The sequence below is a fragment of the Epinephelus moara genome, chromosome 9, assembly GCF_006386435.1.
Source record: "Epinephelus moara isolate mb chromosome 9, YSFRI_EMoa_1.0, whole genome shotgun sequence".
Classification (NCBI taxonomy): domain Eukaryota; kingdom Metazoa; phylum Chordata; class Actinopteri; order Perciformes; family Serranidae; genus Epinephelus; species Epinephelus moara.
In genome coordinates, this window is record NC_065514.1 from 38,003,679 (window position 1) to 38,016,369 (window position 12,691).

At 37.4% G+C, this 12,691-nt stretch overlaps 1 protein-coding gene across 1 annotated transcript in view; it reads right to left on the reverse strand.

Annotated features, from left to right (window-relative positions):
• Positions 1-351: 351 nt before the first annotated feature.
• The window catches only part of slc12a2 (solute carrier family 12 member 2), a 122,824-nt gene continuing 110,484 nt past the window's right edge, over positions 352-12,691 (reverse strand). Inside the window, exons 24-27 of the mRNA XM_050052657.1 lie at positions 11,597-11,683; positions 7,592-7,727; positions 7,207-7,274; positions 352-6,174 (exon numbers count right to left, since the gene is read on the reverse strand). Of these exons, the coding sequence (XP_049908614.1) occupies positions 6,039-6,174; positions 7,207-7,274; positions 7,592-7,727; positions 11,597-11,683 (427 nt within the window). The 3' untranslated portion in view covers positions 352-6,038. The remainder of the gene's footprint in view (positions 6,175-7,206; positions 7,275-7,591; positions 7,728-11,596; positions 11,684-12,691) is intronic.

Here is a 12,691-nt window from a genome sequence, read left to right on the forward strand (position 1 = left end):
ATATATATATATATATATATGTATATATATATATATATATATATATATATATATATATATATATATATATATATCACACATATATCTAACACAATTAATAATTAGCATTAATAATCATTAATCAATCTGATGGACATTTTGATACAGGCCCGTGTTAAGGCTTAGATCCCAACAAAAATAAATGTGTAAACTACATATACGTAAATCAGCTGTTATTCAAAATAAGTAAGTAGTTACCTAGCTTCAAACATATTGTAAGCACTGTCTTTTACCCATACCTACACTCTCTTTTTTACCTCCTCAGTAACAGACTCAATAATAGAGAGCACAAAGAGAGACATCAAATGTAACTGATTTCATTTGATTTATTTATTGCAATAAAGATGTACAAAGTATTGGTAATCATAAATGTTAAAATGTTAGAAAAAGCATATCTGTGACTGTTAACAGTACAGTATATCAAAACATTACTGCTTTGATCGGCTGGGTCAATTCCATCCACGATTGTGTGAAAGCAGGAGAAAACAGGTTTTATCTGCTTTTGACGTGATGACTTTTTGTCAAAAGGCATCAAAAAGATGGAAATATAGAGACTCAAAAAAAAGAAAAAAGACACAATTTGCTAAAATCAAAAGGCAACAAAAGAAAAGAAAAAATCAACATGCAAATTAACTTACAACCAAAACCAAAATATACCAAAAAGAAAACTACTGTGGAGAAAATCCTGACCTTAATAAATATCTTTCAATATAATTATTCCTCTCCCTCAATTTATGTCATTAGATTACGGAGTTTATTTACAGTTTAGTGAAGAGGAAGGGGGCTTTGGCAAATAATACATAGAATGATGAGATGTCAAATGATGACATGGTGTGACATATGAGTAGAGGTGACATTTGGTTTCTCCAGTAAAACACAGTAGTATTATCTGACAAGTTTTACAATCTATCAGGACATAAATGAAGACACAAACACTATTATTTGGTTGTAAAATATTGACAGGAAGTCTTCTTGTTTCATTTAATGTGACATGTCAAAGATAAAAATCCCCTCCAGGTTGGACTAATACATTAATACATGTGTATATATAGGCGTATATATTTTCCTTATTATACAAATACAGAGCAACTCTTGTTCTTGTTTGTAATATTGTTGCTGTGTAATAGTAAGGGAGGGTGAGTGTTCATAGCAGATGTGAAATAAATGGAGTTAAAAGGAGCACTTCATCCACAAAATGCCCATTTGTATATTAATGACTCACCCTGTTACCCTAAATTCCTGAAGAATTTTTTTCCCTCGCATGCCCCCAGTGAATGACAAATCCAGAAATGGAAAATTTCTTGATGAATGGAAGTCGTTGAGGTCCAACAGCTACACCAGATCACAATATCCGTTTAGTCTCATTCATTCAGTCATATGTCCAGTACTTTGCAAACAAATGCATGAGTACTAACACCTTACCATTCAAAACACTTACCCATAAACAGAAGGGGTGTAACAGTACTCGTATTTGTATTAACCTGGTCGCTATGAGGCTTTCGGTTTGGTATGCATTATAAACTAAATGATACATTGAAGGAGCTGCTGCACAGCGACAGACTCTCTATTGCAGCTAAGCCGGCATACAGTCACAGTACAAACCCTCTGAACCGGGATATGAGAGCCGCTGCTTGGCTATAGCCTCTCATTCAGCAGCTAACAGCAGCTAACATTAGCACAAAGCACACACCCACAGCAGTGAGCAGTAACTGCTGCCAGGCTGGGTAGCTGATTTATCCAGAAAAACTAAAAGGTCTGTTAGTGACAGCTGTTTAGCTTGTGTTTATATGACCGAGTTCTTTCAGTCTAATAAATATGAATAAACATCTCTGTTAAATGACAGAGAGCTCGTGGAACGTAGAAAAATCACCACCGACAGAGTGGGAGAAAGTAACGACACTGATACCATGAGCTCAAATGTCAGTCTTATTAACTGCAAGGTTATGTTAAGGACGGCTCCAGTGTGTTGTCTTGCAAACAGAACAAAACGGTTGAACAGTCTAACTCCACACTTCAGTACTACACAGTTCACAGTCTTTTCAGAGTTCAAATGCATGCATACCTTTTTGCTGTTGTTAAATGCAGGGACCTTTCACCCCAATTCATCAAGTTTTTGGATTGTTTCTTCACCAAAGAGGCTTGCTTGGAGGTATGCCTGAAAGTTTTCTTCACTAATTCAACATAACACAGGATGAGTAATTGATATACAGATGATAATTTTGTAGCTAAATTATTCTTTTAAAGACACACTCCTAGATTTTGTTATAGTACGCAATAGGGGCCCCAAATGTTGGCATCTCCTTCTAGCTCGCAATATTCTTAAACCTTTGCTGTCCAAAATACATACTATGAACACAATTCCCAAAAAGGACAGTATATGCTATATACCAACTGTAGTAGGAAATTGTTTTAGGAGCTACTAAACAAGAGATCAATGTGCTTAATCATTTTGTACTAACAGGAAAACTGACAGATGCCAACCAAACTGTGACTCTGGAATGCCACTGCCAATCAAAGTGGCATTTAAGTGATTAAATGCTGTACTTTCATAAAGTTGGTGTCACTTCCTAGCAACAGAGTTTAACTAAATATCTCAACTTTTAGTCCCTAATATGAGTCAAGTATACTTATTAATTTTTACAGTCTAAACTTAGAACTAACTACCTGAACAGGGCAGGGTCTGTTTGTCAACCAATCTAATACCTGAATGGGTCTGACACGGACTGGGTCCAAACCTGACTCTAATGACCTCAACTAAAACTAACAGTGAGCTGGGAGGATGTTTTAACATTTGGGGGATGCTATCGTGTGTTATAACTTGAGCAGGGATTGTCTTTGACTGTGCCTTCAATCAAAAGTTTTACAGTTCCTCACCCAGTACATGCTTTTCACATAGTTGGAAAGTACTCTGGGTATATTTAATACACTTGTGAGCATGAGTGTGTATATAGTTCATGTGTATGTACTAAAAGCATATATACACTCATAACCTCCCCTCACATCACATCATACACATGCATTCATATATCAAAGTCCTGCCCTACACAATCTACAGGTGAAGCACAGAGTAATGAATGATTGGGTTCAGCTGTATGACGCAGACACACAGAACGCTGCACTGTACCAACTGCAACTGACGCAGGAAACAGTTCATAAACATGATGGAAAGCAAAAAGAGACTATGTATGCTAACTCCTAGCGTTAGTGTTCTTTATTATACAGTACATTCAACTAACCTAAGCATTGTGTCACAATCCTCTTTTGAAATTGCATACAGAAAAGGACAGAGTACATGAAAGTAACAAGCTAAATACTAAAACTGCCAGTTCCTGGGAGAAAGGCAGAGAAAAAGAAGTACATTACATTTAAAGAGAACCCTGTTTTATTCCATTAGTTTTGTGGCAGTTTCTAATCTATTACCATAAATCCATGATGGACCTTTCCTTCTAAATTGTGTGGCAGTTTAGGTCCTTTCATGTTAACTGCTGACATTTGCAAACAGTGGAAGTGTGGGATTATCCACGATCAACTGTGCAGTAATGTTTTTACTTAACTGCAGTTAAAATCATTATCCTGCTGGTACCATGGTCTCTTATGTTTTCTGCAATTCAAATGGAATTATTAATTTCAGGGCAATGCACTCAAACAGAATATTTATGTGGGCACCAAAGATGCCAACCTTAAGGTGTGCTCAGACTCAACACAGATTTTTGCTTCATGTTATATATGCAATTTAACTGCTGAAGTGTTTATTCGCCTCTTATGACTGCCCAGCCATTCAATTTAAGCTGGCTAGCAACTTTAATTTCCAAACCCTCCATTAACTTCCTATTCATTCTGTATTCTTCTGAAGACTCAGCTTGTTTTCTTTTTCTAGTCTCCCTATTGTCTTGACTTGGAGCTCCTTGGGATAAGCAGGATTTTTGTCCTTGTACTGAAACTTGACTCACTCAGATGTGTCTTTGACTCAATATGGGCTGCCCGGGGTAAATTTGCATGCACTCTTTGCACTGATTTGATAAACATTGGTGGAGCTTTTGAAATTCACTTTGCATTCAGTCTGAATGCACCTTTAGAAAAAATGTAACTTTGCCTCCAAAAAGTAGCAGCTCGGTAAAAGAAATCAGTCTTTCTGAAGACAATATTGTCTATGACCATAGTAGAGCAGCAGGATACATTCAACCTATTTTAGAACATCAGTGTTAAAAATAGTGAAATGGTCTATACATGGCTTCTGTTGGAGCCATGTTACTCGTAAAAAGGCTACAAGCCAGTGCCTGATGTGCCCCCTATATGAACTGAGGCATGTAGATCCTTTCACATGTACTGTACATGGACTTTTATTACAAGTACTTAAGCAACACAAGCTCATATGCATAGAGGTATATCTTCAGCCTTGACACATTCTAATGTCACATTCTTCCTGCCAGCAAGCCTTGCAGTATGAGGCTTGCGTGTCGTTCATTCTCTCTGCCTATCTAGGCTTTGTCAGAATGGGAGACCAGCAGTCCATCATACACTCAGACTGCAAACAAGCAGCCAGATAGGCTTGCAGGAGTGCAAAACTCAAGTCTACTGTGGCACTAACTTTGACAAAGTGGAATATGTTACTGATTGACCACTTCACTAACAAGCAGGCCCACAGTAAGCAATGCAACAGACTAATGCAGGTGGACTATGGGAAGAAAATCAAAATGTATATACAGTAAAGAAGACAATTGTGCTGAAATATTTCTCATAACATGTGGTCAATGGATTGCTATCTGCATTTACCCACAAACCATCCAGCCAGTATGGCTTATAAGAGAAGAGGAACTCATGACAATCATTAGTTCTAGCATTAAGGCAAGGTTTTAGCTAGCTTGTTGGATAGAGCAGTTTCTTTTCAGGGGAAGAACCATACATGTGGACACAGAAACACAAAAATTGTTGAAAGAAAGACTAATGTAGTCACTCAGCAGCTACATGGGAGAGACGGTATTTCCACCTGACAAGGTGAATGGAAAACTGGCTTCATATCTTTTCTCATGAACAACAAGATCTTAAATCTAAGACCCAGATAAACATTTTAGGCACTGTGCCTAAAAGACAAACTGTGTTGCGTCGAGAAGCTGAGGTGTAAATATCGTAAATTTTCAACAGCTTTAAAAAGGAAGACTCAAAAGTGAATAAAAAATAAAAACGCTATGGCCCAAAACAAACATGCTGATTAGGGTAAAAGAGAAAGTCTTCATGCAATCAAGTGGACACCCTTCATTAAATTCATACAATCCACTCCTATAAATACAATGCTCCAACTAAGAAGGAATAACATTTAAAGCTCAATAAACTAACTATTGTCCACTAATATATTAAGCAATATTGTCAATCTGGATAGAGATTATAATTCTTTCATCTGATTCAACTGGAAGGCACATCCATAAGGCTTTAGAAGGTGTTGCAAAGCATTCTGCATGGTTCTCTCCCAATATTAAAGGAAAACAACAGGGTGATTATTGCTGCATCACAAATAAAACAACTGGTCCAATGAACTTAACAAGTATGACATCAAGATATTTCATATCACGAGAACAACAACGTGAACCTTGTGCACGACTGCTTTGGAGCCTGAGAGAAATAAACTTTGACAAAAATGAAATGTCATGAGGAAATTAGAAGAAACTAGAGCTACAATAGAAAAACCCAGACATCTTAGAATAAAAAGAAAGAAAGGAGCAGAGTGGGCAACCTTAAAACCACCCCCCATTCCAACCCTAACATACCTCCATCACTTGTAGGGCTTTTACACATGTCTACCATTATTGACCATTATTGAATTCTTCAGCTTTATTCACTATACCAGCATTGTTTCTATTAGTTTGCTGTGTTTTCTACCGTCTCTGGAGTGTATGTGGTGCACCTTTAGGTTAAGACTGGAACTGGATGTGAATGTGGATCTGCTCCCGCAGGCAGATGTGGATGTGAGACTTAAAAACTTGAATTGTGTTCTCCATGTGTATTTAAGAGTAAAAGGTGAGGACACTCTGGTGGTTGCCACGCACCAGGAGGATGGGAGGCAGGTCCTTAGACAACGCCTCCAGCCAGGCCATGTACAGGGCACTGGACACCGCGCCCTTCCTGGCCAATGGCAGACTCCTGCCAAGAGGAAGAGGAGGCAAGAAAAAGAGAGGGCAATAGTTAATAGAGCTGCTTCATTTTAATTAATTGATACTGCTACTGATGTAATACCAGAGCTTCAGTAGAGATACCAAGCTATTACTTCTTTTGATATCTCACTTTTAAATTGATATGCTTCTGTAAAACCCTTTTTGTTCCATTAACAAAACCAAAAATGAAATAAAATAATCACACTTGTCTCAACACAAGCACGTTTGAGATATATGCCCAAATAAAATACAAATAAATTAATCAAATAAAAGACCACATAAGAACATGCCTAAAGTCACCTATCACCTATAGGGGGTTCCCACACATTTTGCAAACTTTTCCTGGACTTTTCAAGGACCCATAATAAACGTTTTTTTAAAAACATATAAGATTCATATGCACGCACTGGTCAAGTTGCACTTACAGTTTACCTCCATGTCTGTGAAAACATGGATGCTTCACACACATCTTCCCCTTGACAGCACAGAAAATCAATCAGCACAGTTTCAAGGTGGACACCCAGGATTAGTGTCACCAATTCAGTATCTGACCAAATGCGCTGAATAATGGCCAGAAAAGTGTTTTATGCAGAGCATTAAGATGTCACAGTGAAGTCAACCTTTGACCTTTTAAATATAAAATGTCATCCCTTTATTATTATTATATCCTTTTAGACATTTGTGTGAAGTTTTGTCATAATTACCATATGAATTCTTGAGTAATGCCCATACACGTTTTGTGATATCATATTGACCTTAACCTTTGACCTATGACCACCAAAGTCTAATCAGTTTATTCTTCAGTCTGAGTTAATGTTTTTGCCTAATTAAGCGAAATTCACTCAAGGTGTTCTGAAGATATTGTATTCAAGAGAATTAGACGGATGCAAAATGCACCATTACATGACAAGGCCATCTGTGTTATTAAAGAATACACAGGCATAGGCACAAACACAAACACACACAAACACACACACACACACACACACACACACACACACACACACACACACCAGCTTACATGACAATGAGGTTGGCTGTGCTTGAGTGCTCCTTCAGCAGCTCGTTGAGTCTGATTTGACGATTAGTCTGAAAAGCAAAACAAACACAAATACAGGTTCAGACATTCAGGTATCAGCTTACCAGATACAGTATTTACCACAAGCTGCTGCAACACTGACACTGAGCCAGCAGTACAGCTCACAGTGCCACACTGCTGGCTGAAAACGTAACTGTTTTCACATTGTTAATAGAGCCAGTTACATTCACTCGCCTGACTTTTTCTTGGGTAAGACGAAATCATATGGGACTTTGTTCAACAGTGACAAAGTGTTTAAACATCTGAAATCAAAATACACAGTACGATACAGAAAACAGTGAATTATAGTGATTAGCAGGGTGCTGACCTTGGCGCGGTATAGCTCCAGCTCATTGTCAGTAATTCTCCAGGGTTCGCTGTTCTTAAGCCTCTCAGCTGCCTCTTGCTCCATGTCATCTTCCTTTAGCCGATACGGCTCGATTATCTCTTCAAAGGCCGCCATGCTGCATAACAACAACAGCTTCATGGTTACCCCCCGCATACAAGCATCATAAGGCCTTAAAGAATACACAATTATATTGCGTTCACTTTTTTAATGTCATCTGACTCCCTACAGAATTAAAATCCGTGTTTTTTTAGTGGAGTTTTGTGTAACTGCTGTACAAATCACTGTGCCGAAAATTTAAAATCTTTTTGTTTATTTCCGTGGATTTTGGTCTAGCTGCTCCTCTAATCTGACAATGCATGGAGATTTAAAATGAGTATTTTTCAGTGGAGCTTGGTGTCACTGCTACTCTGATTCGAGTCTGTATGGAGAAGTTGAAGAGTATGAAGTGTTAAAATCAGTATTTTTTTTTTTGAAGGAGTTTGGTGTAACTGCTCCTCTAATATGACTCTGTATGGAGAGTTAAAATCAATAACTTTTTCAGAGGAGTTTGGTGTCACTGCTCTCTCAGTGATACACCAGATGGGGTTGTGTAAAGTGTTTTTTTTTCTTGTAAGTTATTTGGTCAAATCATGCATAAATTTAGAGCATAATGCATAACTGAAGCACTAAAACTTGAGCCTTACTTTTGTAGTTTGGCCCTGGTTTTTATCAATTACAGTGGTGATATTGATATAAGACATCGGTTGGGTCAAGGATCTACGCTTAGCTGTCAGGCCAACACAGAAGTTGGAAGCAAGTCAACAGTTCATCCAAACCCCTTATTTAAAGATCAAACTGAAAGGGAGCATAGCTGAAATGCTGCTAACAGTACCGCGCTGCAGGATGCATACAACTAAAGTAAGTACAGCAGGCATAGGTTGATTTTTGTGTTCTGCTTGGATTTCTCTTCCAAATAACTTTGACTAACCTTTCCAACCTGTCTGATTGTCTGTTTCTGACTCCTTTTTAGTAATATCACCAAATCGCAAATATTAATTTGGTGAGTATGTTTTTATAAGTGATATCAATGATGTACAGGTCTACAAAATTGAAGCACAAATGGAATGAGCTGTAGTGATCCTGAAAGTTCAGGAAAAAGACAAAACAACCCTGTTGTGGATCCACATGACCAAAAGCCATGTGGAAATATGTAGAATATCCGTCAAAGAGCCCCATTTATTTGTCAATGAGTCTGTTGTAAAATCATATAAATATTACTGCTGTAATGATCATTGATCTTGATCGATGAATCAATACAATGATCAGTGCTTCAATATCATTGATGCAAAGTCGAAACATAGCTCTATATCATCATCTTTAGGTAACACCTTTATTTTAAAATTCTCTTTCACCGTCAAAGAGCAGCAGGCAGATAATGGCAAGCAGCCAAGAAAAAAGACTATAAGGGTATTGTTGTTTTCTGGGGAATAAATCAGCAGTATGGAAATATTTTTGGTACAACAGGTCAACAGGCAAAGCACATGCTGTATGTAAACAATGCTGTTTTGATTTAAGACAATGTAATGTTACCTGCCTGGCCAGGTGCTAACTTCTGGCTACAGCAACATTAGCTGCTCTGTTTCAACAATATTAAGCTGATGCAACATGCATGCAGGCTGAAATCCAACCGTGCTGTTCTGTCAGGAGATGCAGCAACTTAAACCAACGGGGAGAAAGAAAAAGTATAAATAATCCATGTAATCTGTTAAACTACAAGTAGAGTAGCAAAGTATGAAAAGAGTAAAATAGATCATGGTTAGGGTTGAAAAGAAAACCTCTTTCAGAAAGGGCTTTCCTATGTGCTGTTTTATGTGCGTTAGTGGAGTCATTTTAAAATAAACTTGAATGCACTTAACCAGTTAGTTATTTCTGTGTTGATTTTATCTTTTATGGCCAAAAAAGGGGTGGCAGCTTCTTCTCTAATAGACTGCATTAAATGAGCACATGATATATATAAATTTCATTTTGAATTCAATTCAAATACCTTTATTGCCACAGCAATTTGTAAATAAAAAAAGAAGTAAATTAGATAAACAAATACAAATAAAAAGTAAAAAAGCAATCATATTTTACATGTTGTGGCAGACTTTGTGATTGGCTAATATTGCATCATTGTCTTAAGAAGTGTTAACATTGTATTATGATGAAAGTAGTGATTTACATGTCCAATAAATACATAATTTTTCTAATCATTATATGTTCAAAGCAAACAGAAATGTAATGTAAGCTCTCTTGACTGAGCTGCTAATTCTCTGCTTCTGCAGCCATAATCTACCGATGTAATGCCTTCACACAAACACATGAGGGTGGCAGAGATCCAGTCTTACACTTGCTCTCTGGCTAAAGACTCACCTGTTTAATATTCATTTATGCAGACTGATGACATGTGATTCATGTACTTGAAGGTTTAATATAGTAAAGATAAACTCTATCGATGAAAATCAACAATGGTTTTCTATTCCTTTCGATGTGAGTGATATTCATACAGGAACATCCCACTTTGGGAAGTGTTAGGATAATGCTTTCTACATGGCTGATGGTGGATTTCTGCTCTGTTTCTATGTGCTGCAGGATTTTCCATATGATACCGTGACATATATAAACTTTTTGTACAACAATGGAGTAGGAGTTGGAGGATAATCTTAGAGCATTTTTTTTTAGATCAACATTGAGATTATGATGTAGTTTAGTATAGATAGTCTTTCTTATCTGTATTATTATTATTGTTGAAAAATTAATACGACTCTTACTCAGGTTTCTAGTGTGTAATGGTATTGTAACAAAGTGCACTTTGACTATGGCTCTACCACAAATATATTGAGATAACTCAAAGCCTTATTGTAAACATGCTGTTAACTGTTCCTGCTTCAGCATCCACAGTGGGCTAACCCCCTTCATTTCACCCAGCAAAACAAATCAAGGCACACAAACTTTAAGGTTCTGAGGAGCTGCAACATTTATTCATAAAAAAACTGAAACCTACACTTTTACTTTTACTACCATTGATAACTTTACTGCTAATTTCGCCTGAGTAGCTAAACACCTTAACACCTGACCATCTGTCTGCTCTGACCGAATCCACTGCCACTCTCTCCTTCTTGCTTGCGCGCTCAACCACTTGCTACACACACATTACGTAACTCTTACAACACTGGAATGTGTAAACATGTGGACTGCATTTATCCCGGCCATTTTCACACTGCGAGCATCAAAGTTTGTCTGTGGCGTTTTGCAAGTTGCTCTCTTCATTTACATTCATTCACATTGTCATGAGAAGCGTAGGGCAGCGTGTGTGCATTTCTGACCCTTGGTTGGTTGGATTGTGTAGCATTAAAAAATTTGCTGCTTTTGCGCTTTGAAAATGAGATTCTATTAGATTGTATCAATGAAATATGCTTAACTGTTAAGCCCTACAGCAGAGAGAAGCAGGCCTTAATTAGAGACATGTCTTCATTCCTAATTTCTCCCTTCTCCCAGATGAATAAGTAGGCCTTTAATAATGTGAAACATCTGTGGACGTGATGATTTAATTGACAGTGGCTTAACAGCTGTTGAAAAAAATGACAAGGTAGAAGCAACTGGAATTTAACTGGTGAATTTGAACAGAAATTGTGTTAAAAATAAAAGTGTTTTCAGTAGAGTGGTGGATATGTCACAACTGTACTGAAAGAATTGGTACTGTGGACATGAAAATTGGTCTTATAGCAATCTTATAGCACAGGCAATTTCACTCTTCTTAATATTTCTATGGCTTTTGTTAGTGACAGGTCTGTATTTGACCAGATTTTATTTGAGAATTTACACGAAGAGTTGCATGTCCCATACAGCACGCACGGTGATTAAAAAGTAATCTTAACATAGAGGAATACTGGTTAAAACTATGAAAAGGTGACTCAGCTTGTGTGAAAAGCTTTGCTTCTTGGAACTTCATTGAAAAAGACTTACTGCTCCTTCTTGGGCTTGGTGTTTACGTCTCCCAGCACGGTGATGTCCGAGAAGTCTATCCTGAACTTGCTTAGCAAAGTAGCCATCCTGCATGTAAAATGCAAAAAAACAAAGAGCTTTAGGACAAATACTGGAAACTGGCCTTTTCAGGACTTTTCTATCCAAGGAGCTGCGGACAGAGATAACATTACTGAGTCATCCTGGAGGCCAGGATAAGCTGCTTTTAATAGCTCTGTTTGAACATGGAGTTTGTGAGAGGGTGGGGGCAGGTGGGACAAGATTTACTGGGAATACCGTGGTATTCTGTGTATGAGAGTAATTTCCTTTAGATTCAACTTCAAAGAAGCTGAGTGCTTGAAAGTATCATCTGTCACATATGGACAGCTTTCCACTGTACTGCCATCATATTCTCTTCTGGTTTCCAATGTGAAAACCCAACACAATCATTCAATCTCGTGCTGCACTGATCAATATTTTACATGAACTTATTATTATGTGTAATGTTAAAGATGTTACTCGTAGTGTTGAACTGAGGAATAATTAGGACCAGCACTGCAGTTCCCTCTCAGCTCTATGGAGCTTTTTAAACCTCTTTTAGCTGATTGTTTACAGTCTGGTTCAGTCTCTCCATATTTGTGAAGAGCAACAATTCTATTTTTCAGATGCTTAGACAGTTCTTTGCCATGAGGCGCCATGTTGAATATCCAGTGACCAGTATGAGAGAACTGTACCCAAAACACCAAATTTAACAGCCCTGCTCCCCATTCACACCTGAAACCTTGTAACACTAACAAGTCACATGACACCAGGGAGGGACAACGACACAATTGGGCACAATTTGGACATGTTCACTGTGAGGTGTACTCATTTGGGTTGCCAGCTGTTTAGACATTAATGGCTGTGTGTTGAGTTATTTTCAGAGGACAGTAAATCTATACTGTTGTACAAGCTGTACACTGACTACTTTAAGTTATATCAAAGTTTCATTTTTATAGTATATATACATGGTATATATATACATATATATACACATATATACACACACATTATATATATATATATATATATATATATATATATATATATATATATATA